General features: G+C 31.3%; 1 protein-coding gene across 8 annotated transcripts in view; it reads right to left on the bottom strand.

Annotated features, from left to right (window-relative positions):
- LOC132952816 (cAMP-specific 3',5'-cyclic phosphodiesterase) overlaps positions 1–13473 on the bottom strand; it is a 680524-nt gene that overhangs the window by 77671 nt on the left and 589380 nt on the right. The window contains exon 1 of one of the 8 annotated variants that reach the window (XM_061025263.1): positions 6966–7619. The exons of the other annotated variants lie outside the window; for them this stretch is intronic. Within the exon in view, the coding sequence (XP_060881246.1) occupies positions 6966–7414 (449 nt within the window). The 5' untranslated portion in view covers positions 7415–7619. Of the gene's footprint in view, positions 1–6965; positions 7620–13473 lie in introns of those variants that run through there. 8 annotated transcript variants of the gene reach the window in all.

Genomic DNA, 13473 nt, shown 5'->3' with positions numbered 1-13473 from the left:
GGCGTTATAACCCCCAGATTATAGGTATAATAAAGTATAAACCGATCACGTGGGGTCTCCAACAACGAACGAAAATCAATTATTATCATTGACAACGATTGTAATAAATTGTGTGTACATGGTCATATAAATATATTCTAGATACGACTGCAGCTCGCTACAGAGGTGCGTCAAATGTTTGCAAATTGTTGTCTCGATGCTGCACCGGTCTAGATAGTGTAGGGTAGAGTATTTTTATTACGATAGGTACGCTCGCAGTGCTACCACCCAAGTTGCCATATTAATGCAATTTCAACCAAATTCATTAGGTATACCGTTGAATAAAATATGCTAACCTAACCTAACCGCATAACACTTTCCCAGATTATTATTTTCCAAACATCCAAACTTTCACTGGAAGCAAAGTAAATAATAATTTTTCTCCCAGGTTTAACACCAAAACGCCGTGGTTAGTTAGGAATAAGAGTGCACATTTATTATTACAATTCATCTATAGTGATTTTCTCATACATGTATTTTCTAAACTGCATTATAAACCAACTGGGCGTTTACACATCTGTATTATATTCGTGATTTGTCATAAACATAACGATATAATGACAAAAAACATAATACTAACATATTATGTACCTGGCATGTATACCTGACACCTGCACCTGCATGGACATCAAGTCAGATATCCCCGAGAGCTTATTTTAATTTTTTTCCGCGGGGATTTGTAACGATGTAAGTACCTACATTATTTGTCAAATATTGTAATAAAATATTTGGTGCCATCGGTCGAGTGAAATACGCGAGTATAGTACAGATCTTATAGAAGCGAAGTCCTTCTTTGCAGAGGTATACATGGCGGGGAAAAAACAAAGAACCCTCCAATGACATAATTATTATTATTAAACGTAATATGCAATATACATGTCTGTTTATGATAAATTCATTTCATTTATAAAACTGTGTATAACAACAAGCGCGCTTGGACCAATTATTAATGATTATTAATTATACATGTAATTAATGATTTTTTATCACTTTTACTTACAAGGTTTTACTAGGATTCTCCAAATCTATGCAATAATATTATACACACATGATACGTAAACAAGATAAACTCAAAACAAGCATTGTAGTGGTGTCTATGATACGATAAATTATTCCTATAAGGAACCTGTTGATAATATAGGTGACTGATGTGCATCCAAACCTATAGGAACGTCTGGAACGTAATCCTCGAAAAACGGTGGCGAGTATCGTAGTCCGTAGGGCTGGAGATGATAATATTATCATGAATACTATTATGGAGGGTCGAACAAGACTATAATTTTGTCACATTGACCAACACCACTTGTGAATGGCTGTGATGGGAATACGATTCAATGGAAAATCGTCGTGAATGGTACGGTGAGAAAAAATGGACGTTTTCTTCGCGGCTTAGGAGATTATTGGAATAGTTGTCCGGTTTTATTTTGGTTTTGGTTTATAGTGTTTGTGAATGAGTCTTTATTATAAAATAGTTTTGTGCAGTGTGACAAAATTGGTTTCGAATCTCGATTTATTTTCTACCGAGGTTTTCGCGACACCATTCGTAATTGTGTAGATATTATATGATTATCATAATTCGATGTGTGCAGTGGATGTTTGGATCGAATTTGGCCAACGATTAGTGCCGCCCATTTTCAGAAGATTTTTCGGTAGTTGACTCGTCGTTCGTCAAGATAAGACAAAACACAAAGTTAATCTATACTAATATGATATTATTCGCAGCTTGCCATTAAGAATATTTGCAGTTTCACCCTCCTTTACGACCGTTTTTTTAGAAGTCAGAATTGTTCGTTGGATTGTTGGTATATTTTGACGTACATCATCAAACTATGTCGGGGCACGAGTTTGTTGTGCAACTATTTACTATTATTATTATTATATTATTATAATATAATGTCGTGTTATAATTGCTCGTGCAGCGCTCGATGATAACGAGGAAAATATCGCGTACTAAATATTATTTGGTATATAGAAGCGGGTCCCAAAAACAGATAAAATAAGCTGTCCTTTTTATTTTTCGATGCAAACAAGTCCTACCCACATAATAATATACATAATATTGTACACTCGTTTTAAAAGGACGATTGTTACAGCGCGTGCCACTTGAACCCTCTCCCGCAGTGGCGTCGATAAGAGTATTATATTATGTTATATAGATTGCACTATACACCGCCACTCGATGTGCGCGTCGTGTCATTCGCGACCCGAACAAATTAGGATTTTTGTTTTGTTTTTTCGGGAAACGTTTCGAGTTTTATCATCTACAGCCATATTATTACGCAACAATCGTATTCACGTGTGTGTGTGTGTGTGGGATTACATCATCGTCACCATTGTCGTCGGGGCTGTAGTCTTTTTTTTTGTATTCCGTAAAGTCCCGTCTATATATAATATACATTATATTGTATCTCATCCTCCTCCACTATTATACGCGATGCTGGTAAATTACACGTCGTTAAATGCGTTTTCAGTTAGTAGTGTGTATATATATATATATATATATATATATATATAGTTAGTGTTGTGTAACAAATAAGATAGTCGAACGATCGAGAACGGAGGGGAAAAAAAGTTTAAAGCGAGAAACGTGTGAAACCTACCTCCGGTGTATTATTATTATATATTGTGCGGGGCGGTGTTTAATTTTATTTCTATAACGAGTTAAGGCGACGCGTCTTCAACAGGAGTCCGATTGATTGTACCAGCAACTATGTATCACCGTCGTAAGAAGCCATTTTAACTTTACATATAAGAATGTTTAAAAGCCTATGAAAATAATGCCTAACTTGTTTTTAAATACCTAAGCCTATACATGACTTTTATATGGCACGTTATCCGAACATTTTGAGTTATTCGTTTTGAGTGTTCGCAGAACCATATATTTAAATGTTTTGTATTCGTTTTACAATACAAATATAATATAGTATAATACAAAGGCGAGGGAGCTTATAGTTGCGTCAAAATATGTTTCTAGCGCTATTGCTAAAGGCCGTATGTCTGATTTTATTTATTTACACAATCAGTCGCGAAAACGGTTATAATAAATATTATATTATGGCATTGTATCATAATAGTTAATAATACAGAAACCTAAAAGTTTTGATCGAAAGCGTGAGGGAGAGATGTGAATGAAAAATGAGAATAATTTATTCTAAAAATCGATCGGTTTAAATCATAATATTATTGAACTTTATGATACGACAATAATATTTGGAAAATCGTCGTACAAAATAATATGGTCCTAGCTGCTATAACAAACTGTCTTGTATAATAGTACCTAATAATAGTACCTATGATAATATCGCGAGGCGCATTATTTTCGCCGTCGTTGTTTTCATTATGAATTATGATAATATTGTATAATAAATTATAATCCACAATAATGCGGCTATTCGGGCTTCCGAGACTTTTTCATATTATCGTGTAAATACATTTATAATCAGTTTTTTTTATCGCGGTAAACAAGTTTTTAAAATTGTCACCCGTCTTTTAATGTCTTTAAATATTTTACCGCCGGGTAAAGTATGAGTTTATTTTTTTTTTTTTAGGCCGAAGATTAATGTTGTTGTATTAGTTATTCGGTAACTCTCTGAATATTAAACCGTACTTAAATATAGGACGGGGGCTACTGGGTTGTGTTTAACATATTTTCCGAATAATTAATAGTACCTAAAGTTTTATGCTCCTGCAGTATATATAGTTTGAAAACATATTTAATATATATATATAATACGTTTAATTAAACGCTATACGCCTAAATGTATATATATATATATATATATGAACCTATCTATCGTATAAATATCCAAAAATTGGGTGCTGCTCGAATCGTAAAAAAAGTTTGGAAACGACTTGTAATTTCCATAAACTTTTATTTACGAATTTACATAATAATACGTTTAACATTTTTATTCAGATTTCTATAACGATCTTAAGTATAAAATAGGACGTATTTACGATGAATTTATTTGAAAAAGTAAACTAAGCATACCTATAATATAATATTATGTACCTCGTTCCCTTTGCACGCGTCGTTACTGCGGCAGTATTTATGTCTTAGGAGACCTGAACTTTGAACTAATAGTAATTACGTTTTAAACTGTATATAGTATGCTATTCAAACAACGGGCATACATCGCGGTCTGCGAGATAATAATAATAATTACACGCGTTCTAAATAATAACCGACAAATATTCTTCATATAATCTCAAAGTGATAATTAAATTTAATGGAACGAAGTTTGAACAGTTGTTAGCAGCTATAATGCGAGCGAACCGCTAATAATTTGGGATCAAAACTACGCGGAGCACACACATACAATATTTTGATGCGTGTGATGTATATTTTATGGACGTGATTAATTACACGTCTTATATTCGTCATATAACATCATACGAAACAAATGACCGATTATATTCTAGGGTGTGGGTGACGTAAAGCTTTCGAGAGATTTTCGTACATAAATAATAATATTACTACTATGGTCTCCGCCATTGGCGTTTATCCGATCAGCGAATTATGTGTCACCACGGATGGCCGGGGGATATTATAATATAATATTGTAAACCACGCGATATCGAGATAAATCTAATCCCCGAAAACCCGATAGGTACCCATCATGTGTATATATTATAATATATGTATACACCGTCGTACGCTTTATGCAGTATTATTCGTAATTATATTAAGTACTATTTTACTATCGGATGGTCCATAATTTAACGTCAGACACCGTCTTTGTTTCAAAAACTATTGACGTTTTTGAAAATGATTTCGTTTTACATAATATTATCGTTTCAAGTCGTCATAAACACAAAACTTATCTATAACGTTAATAGTTTTTACTATTTTTTTTATCGTTTGGGACTTTCATTTTTTTTATTGACGACATACACTTTTGTTTTATTATTCCAAAGAAGAATGTTTTTTGGAGCGCTTTATTGATGCATCAATAACAAACATTTTAGACTATGGTATAGTTAATGAGTTATACTATTTAAAGTTTAGATGATCTGAGCGGAATGGTACTGCTACAACATGGGTACCCCTTGCAAATTTTCGGTCCACCATACTCTGCTCGTCTAAAACACTATTATAACACCAAAACACTTATGTCCGAAATTTGATTTTTATAGATCGAAATACTCAATAAATAGGTATAGTGTCCCGCTTCGCGATATGACTTTAAAAACGTATGTCGTTATTCAAAAGAGTAAAATACTTTTTAAAAAAAACTTTGTTTCGTAACCAACTTAAACGAACCATTTTCGAAAACTTTGGTGTTTTCTGAAATAATGAGAATACGTCTCTCGTTAAACGGATCACTCCTTATACAAAATATACATTGTACGCTGTAGGAGAGGTATCGTGTTTGCGTTTTCTTGACGCTAAACCGCGGTGTGTACACGCGTACTTTTATCGGATAAATAAATGCGGTGCACAGATTAAAAACTAAAAGCTCGAAGCTGTGCGTGTTTGTACACAACGCGGTAGATATATTTCCTTTTGAACACAATACTTTCTCAGGTGGGCTGTAGTACCTATAACCACCTGACGAGTACCTGCAGGTTATACCGACCACGTCTTTCGTGGATTTTGATATCGGGGCGAACGTCGTGAGGGTAGACGAATGGGTTCAAATTCGCCGAAATTATACGATCCGTAGGGTTTCATCGTCCTGTTAGGTATTGTTTGTATATATTATAACACACTCATATTCGTAGATTGTTTCTCAGTCGAGTTTTGAAGTGGAAGGGGATAACGTTTTCACTGGTAAGATATTATAATATTGTTTTATCCCTTTCGATTATATAACGAGTCAGTTTTCATAAGCCAGCGCTTTTCACCTGCAGTAAATTATTTATCTGAGTGAAAGTATAAAATATGTAGACTTTTATTGGGTTTGACTACGATTTTAAATACCTACCTACTTTTGTTCTCAAGACAGTATATTTTTTACTATGTTTTAAACAATTATCATTACCATTGATTTTTATTTTTTGGTGGTTGAGTTTGTTTTATTCGTTGGTAATAGTTTTGTGAGTTGTGCTTTCAAATTTCAATCAAACATACTATTCAATCACATTATAATGATTGTGTTAGGACAATTTTTATTTATGTTGAAATAACAAAATATAACTTCATATAGAATAATTATTATAGTTACATTATAGAAGGTAGGTGATAGAATAATATTTTGAACAAATAATGTTGCGAAGCATAAAAAAATGACTTGTTAAAAAGAAAAAAACCGTATAAATTAAAAGAATTTGAATAAAAATGTTTTATGATTATTTGAAAAGTATTTCGAATACAGAAGATTCTAGATAGCACGAAATTCTTGGCAATTCGATTTCTGTTCGTTCCGTTGAAATGACCCTTGATGACTCGAACTTGTATTGTTCCCCGCATGAACTTCATGAAAACTTACTGAGAAGAAATATTGTGGGTACCTACTCAAAAAAAAGTATTCGAGTCGTATTTTAAATTAATTTTCAAAGTACATATTCTTTAGGATACCGCAGCGCATACGGTCAGAGAACATAATATTATTTTATAACATCGCGAGAGAATACAAAATACAGAATATTACATTACAATATCATTACGACACAAGTACTCTGCGCGGACTCAAGCATATTATACAGATTCACTACTAGATAAATACATTTTAATGCGTAATAACTTTAAATAATAATATTTCAAACGTAATATTGTGTTATAAAAAAATACTGTGCGAACTATATAAAGTATAGTTATGATAACAATTAATATACCCTAATTATAATATATACCATGAAAATATGAACAGACAATATTTATGGGCAGGTACCTATATACAACTATTTAGGTATCTAACGGTCATGGGGTGCTGCTATACGGGAAAATGGGGGGGGGGGAGACGAGAGTTGTTACGGTGACTTACAAGTCTCTCTTGGACCGCTGTTCCCAAAACTTGTCCCAGAATGACGACCGGTGCTTGATGCGCAACACACTTGTGCTCAGAGTCCGGGGCAGCTTGCCGGCCTGCGCGCCGGGCGAACCACTGCCGCCGACCACGGCGGACGCGGACGCGGGCCCGTTGGCAGCGTCGCACATGGCCGACACGGACGCCGAGCCACTGATGCCCAGCGCGCCAAACTTGAAGACGGTGCCCCCGGCGGCCGACGACCCGCGGCGCCGAGGGCCGTCCGCGGACGCCGGAGGCGACGAGATGGTCGGCGACTCCATGGCCGTCGCGGCCGACGCGGCTCCAGCGGCCACGGTTAACGACCGGCGGCGGTTACTACGCGTGACGGTCCCTGCAGTGGCCGCGTCCCCCCTATAAGATCGCGTCGGGGACGACGACGACGACGGTGACGACGGTGACGACATGGCCGGACGAAGGCGCGGCCACCATGACTTTGCGTACCGCCGTCAACGCGAGGCGCTCGCGCTCGTTCTGATGATCAGCGGCGGAGGTTTACGACGCGGACTGCGAACGTTACTCTGGACGGCGGCGGGCTGGCGACGGAACGATCGCACGGACGGTGGACGCGCGCGCGACGACGGACGTGACGGCCGACCAACTGCCGGTGTGCATTTGGCCGTGGCCGCCGCCGCCGCGCGGCCCAACGACGCGGGGACCCCGGAATGAGCGGGGCGCGCGAGCGCGCGCGCGCGTTCTCGCGGTGTTGCCTCCGTTGTGACGATAAATACCGTGCGCGCAACTTTTTTCCGCCGCCGTACGCAACGATCACAATATTATATTATACGCGGTGGTTGTGTCCTCTCGCGGGTAATCTGCGTTCGTAATAATACTCTATAATTATTGTTATTATTCTCCCCTGTAGATATAAATCGCACCATCGAAAAAAGGATAGGTAATAATAATATGTTTAAAGTATGTTCCTATTATATGTGTCTGATAGATCGCTGTGCAGTGGTGTGCACAAATTTTTTTGGCTATCCACTTAGGTATAATCTTTTAGTAGGTATTCACACCCGATCGTCTACGCAATTGGGATCTATAACATCGTAATAATACTTCAGTTTTATACGGAGTGATCCATTTGACGCAAGACACTGATTATTTCATAAGACTGATGTTTTCGAATGTATTTATTTCACATTATTTTTAGCCGTTATAAAACAATACTTTTAAAAAATGTATGTTTTTCTATTTTCTGAGATTATGTGTATCATTTTATAATTTCGAATGGCAACATACATTTTACGATCTAGTATTACAAATTATCAAAATTAAATTTGGAGAGGTAATTACCTACTTAATATACCTATAACTCACAAACTTCCTACCAGCTACCAGTCCAAGATTCGATTTTTATGCATCAAGGTGCTCCAAAAAATATTCTATTTTGAAATAAAGTATTCAAAATACATGTTATCGTTAGAAAAGCTAAAAAATAATAAAAGTTAATAACAAAAAATATAGTAAAAAATTTTTTTAATAAAATTTTGTTTTTCAATGACTTAATATTACGTAAGCAAAAATATTTTCTAAAACGCTGATAGTTCCTAAACAATTATAGTGTCTGCGTTAAATAAATCATTCGGTATAAACAGAGATGCACTTTTTATTTATTGCAATTTTAAACTTTTTTTTATACAAACTTACTATAGGTACTTACCTATTAGTTGTATACTCTACTAGTGGGTATCACACAATACAGGCCATTTTATTTATTATTATAAATTATTGTTGTTATTAATTTTTACAATTTATTGTCTAAATATTATGTTTTCATCAAATATTATATTTTGAAATTTAGTTAAGCTTTAAATTATTTAATTACTACAATAGTACCAATATGTAAACAATATCGTCTCGTGGTAGGTATAATGTTTGTAGTTCCATAATAATAGTCTTTAAGTGTTAATATACAAAATAAAACAATCGTTAAAAAAACAATAAACAAAATATTATTGCCGCATAAAAAAGACAGTATATGTACCTTTAATTTACAGTAAAAATTTAATCTAAACACCTATCTATTACCTACCGATACACAATATGATCTAGTATAGTTGTATTATAATTATTGTATGAATCATGTATCCTACTGCCATATATTTGTACAACTTCCTATTTACTTTATAGTTTACTACAGTTTGTAAGTATTAAAATATAATAGACATTGGAGAACATTTACCAACTATACCAAAATATTATTCGCCGTTGTGGTTTAACATAATATACTGTTAAAAAAAACACTATATACCATCTACATATTATTTTATGATATCATTGCATTAATTTAATAATAACATAAAGAAGCAACAGTTCAGTGTACACTCGTGGTGAATATACGACAATTTCCATAGTGTTATTTTGTAATGGTTTTTTATGTCATTCAGCATGTCATGCCGGGCGAACATGTAATACGTACAGAGTACTGCACACACAAACACACACACACACACACACAAACACACACATATTATATAGCAATGGTTCGTTATAATTTTTTATAATAACTTATAATAAAATTATAATTAATTACACGAACCGTTTTTTAAATTTTTTTTTTTATTTTAAACATATACAGTATATTATTATGTTATATTAATAAATTAATAAATGAAAGTTGAAAACAACTTTAAGTACTGTTTTCAAATTTAAACTGAAGTTTACCCATTAAATTAAATAACTCCCTTCTATGCAAATTGTACTCTTAAGACGCTTTTCTCTTAGTTTAATGAATTGATCAATATCACGTCTGGTGTAAAGTAGGTATATATTATTATAAGTTAAACCTTTCTAATTTACACACCAAAAATTATAAAGATAACCTACATATTATTATGTAATTTGATGCAAATTATTGATTTTGATATTTAAATATTTTATGAAAATAATATAATTTATACTTGATTAGGCATTACCTTTTAGGAAAACTAATAATTTATGAAATATTTTGTCACCATAAAAAAATTATTTATACAAATACTTAATCAACGCGTTTATCTATTTGACGTATTTTTATAAATAGCATTAAGTAGCTCTGCGTTTTCACCAAAACAAGAATAGCTTATTCAAAGAAAAATAACAAATAGTAACAAACTACCAACTGAGATACCTTTTATAACTTAATTTGATTTTTTAAGATGTAAATAATATTACTTTGTATTAGCTTTCAAAATGTATACATATATTAGGAATTTATAGCTTTAGTAACATAAATTATAATACATAATTACGTCTATAACCTATATTTTTTCAGTTTTTATAGTTCTTACTCGTTAAACAAAAATACAGACAGTGAGTTTTTCTATAAAAATATAAAATTAGAACTCCATATTTTGTAAAAGAGTTAAATACCTTGATCTTAATATTTTTACATATTTTTGTATTAAGTTTTATTTAGTAATGCTGTGTTTGTTAATTATTGGAATAAAGTAAATAATTTAATGAATGAAATAAGTTATAGTATCATTAATAATTATATGATAACAGTTTATGAATAATTGTCACTGTATTATTTCATTCTAACTTGCTACAATATATGATTGACACATTTTACGCAATAGAAATAATTAAACCCGAATACACTTTTGATGGTGTTACAAATCAAAATTTCAGTTGTGTAGAAATGGAGATAATTACAATTTTAAAAATTAAAAATTGTGCAAAATTCATTCAAATACAATGATGGAAAAAATCGCTGTTAATATGTAGAAGAGCCGACTCAATAACCATAACCAATACCATGACATTATATCATATCGTATAATATTTTTTATTATTCTTGAGAATATAAAATTAGGTAACTATGATTAAAATTCAAAGTATTTAATTTTACCCTTTAATTTGATAAATGTACACAAAACAACACAATATAAAAAGGAAATGGTTATGCGTATTGTATGCTTTATGTTATCATTATCTTATGTTAATATTTTAATGTCATTTTTCATATCGTTCCGACACTCATTTACTCCTGTCTGCATGTATATACGGACTTCACATAAAACTTCATATTTACATTCATAAATTATTTCTGTTTCCGTCCCATCGACTCCAATGTAATATTTAATATAAGATTATTGTTTATAATTTAGTTTATTTTAATAAGAACACTAGAACAGTTAAATTATTTGCAACAATTGAGGTAGCAATACTGTATTATAAAAATAAATACTACAGATTATGGTGGTATAATTCACGTGATTTATATTCATTTTTAAAAAAATATTGTAGTTTATTATCTGTTATATAAAAAAATGGTTATAAAAAAATTAGGCTAATATTGATTAAATGTTAGTAATCAGTATAGACATACAATAATTATAAGATAATTTGTGTTTCCATGTCTCGAGTATCCATTACCTTGTATGTGCCTTTAATTATTTTTTATATACTGAGCGAAGCGATGAATGTATTGATTTTACAATGATGTGTTTTTTTTTTGTGTCTGTCATCACCTTTTAGGACAGTAAAAATGTTTGGATTTTCTTCAACAGTAACTTTTCTGATAGGAAAGTGAATCTAATTGGTAATTTGGGGGGTCAACGGTCAAAAGTAAACATTTCTCAGTAGTTTTCAAAAGCGCCGTGAAAAACAAAAGAAAAATTAAGGAATAACGGGAATTTTTACGCAAAATCTGTTTTCGAGAAAATCGATTTTGGTTTTTGGTGCAACTCTAAAACAAATGATCGTGTATGTAGGCACATGCAATTTTGACTGAATGTTTATATTAGTATTTTCTATACACCACAACATTTTCCAAATATTTTTATTTTAAAATTTTATTTGTTGGGTAAGATAGCGTGAAAATTGAATGCAAGGCTCCTGATATATTGTTACAATAGTAGTTGAAAAATATTAAAAATACATAGACACAATTTTTTTTTTATAAGCATTTAAAGTTCAAATTTTGACAAAATTTATCAAATTTTAAATTTAATAATTATTGTGTAGTTAAAAATATATAAAATGTTCAACTTTTATAGCTAAGGATTGAAAATTTAAAACAAGGCTCCACGTAAATTGGTTATATATAAATTACTTTATTCACAATAATATCATCAAATATACTTTAGTAATATCATAGGTTGACTGACCGTTTTCGCTCAGAATCGTTTTTCTTATACAATGATATTATATCATTGAATTCAAATTTAACACCATCCATTACAGTGACCCACTTGTAACCTACTGTACAGCAGAGCGACATCCACTTACTCACCTTTTTTTTGTTGTATTTAAAATGATAAAAAACCATAAGCCATTATGAATAAAATTGTGATCATAACATAAATTTATTTTAAAAATATTGTACTTTTCGAGTGCCAAAAATTATGAGAATTATATTGGTTATCGCGCAATCCTTACCATTTTTGTTACGCAAGATTTGGAATGCCATGTTTTTGGAATATTATTTAAAAAAAAATAAAATCATGATTATTATTTTTAATACTTTTAAAGAAATATTTAATTGGAGTTGACCGTATATAATATATATTATACATTTAAAAAATAATTACATTTATGAATCAAGAATAAACAAAAATAGTACATAGTGACTACCTATATTTTGTATTCCGTTTTATTATATATATAAATATATATAATATATTAAAAATATATATATAATATATATATCATATATATATGTATTTATAAATAATAACTGAAAAATAAGTTGAAAACCACAAATCTTGCTTAAAGTTGTATACTTCATTACATAATATTATCTTAAAAAAAGTATCTTACACAATACGCATTTTCAAATATAATATACATCTTTCATTCACCAAAAGTTAAAAAGTTCAATTTTTCAAGATGTTTACTTATCTTTTAATAAGGCAAGATTGGTATATTCAATTAAATACTTAAAGGTGAAAACTACAAAAAACTAACAAAAAGTTTTAAATTTGATGTATAATGTATATATTATAATATATATGTATTTTTATAAAATGGATCAATAATTTTAAAATATACTGTAACCCTAGTAAAATAATCAAATTTAAAGACCATTAAAATGATAAAATTACCACTTATCAATCACATCAATTTAATTTTAATGTATTTCCCATTATTGATTTTTTTTTAACTTCGTTATCTTCACTTATTTAACATTCCTTTATTATTTTTTAATTTTTATACTACCTAAACTTGTTTTTAACTAAATTATACACTTAATGTAGGTATAAATGTTGGTAGGTTTCAAATATATAATTAAACAAATATTAATTTATATATCTACAATAAATTTTAACATATTTTATAATAATAATATCATACTTTTTATACGAATAAATATACTAATTTTTTCTACTGTCGTGTTTTTTTAAAATTATAATAACTTAACAAACATCATTTCGCCAACACAGAAATATTATTTTATATCTTCTAGGAATTAAAATATGAATATTTGTTTTTAAATGTTCTTATATCATGTTTGAATTTTAATTTGTCTATAACAAAG

The sequence above is a fragment of the Metopolophium dirhodum genome, chromosome 9 (genome assembly GCF_019925205.1).
Source record: "Metopolophium dirhodum isolate CAU chromosome 9, ASM1992520v1, whole genome shotgun sequence".
NCBI classification, from domain to species: domain Eukaryota; kingdom Metazoa; phylum Arthropoda; class Insecta; order Hemiptera; family Aphididae; genus Metopolophium; species Metopolophium dirhodum.
The sequence above is the reverse complement of the archived record's forward strand: the minus strand, read 5'-3'. Positions and strand labels throughout refer to the sequence as shown.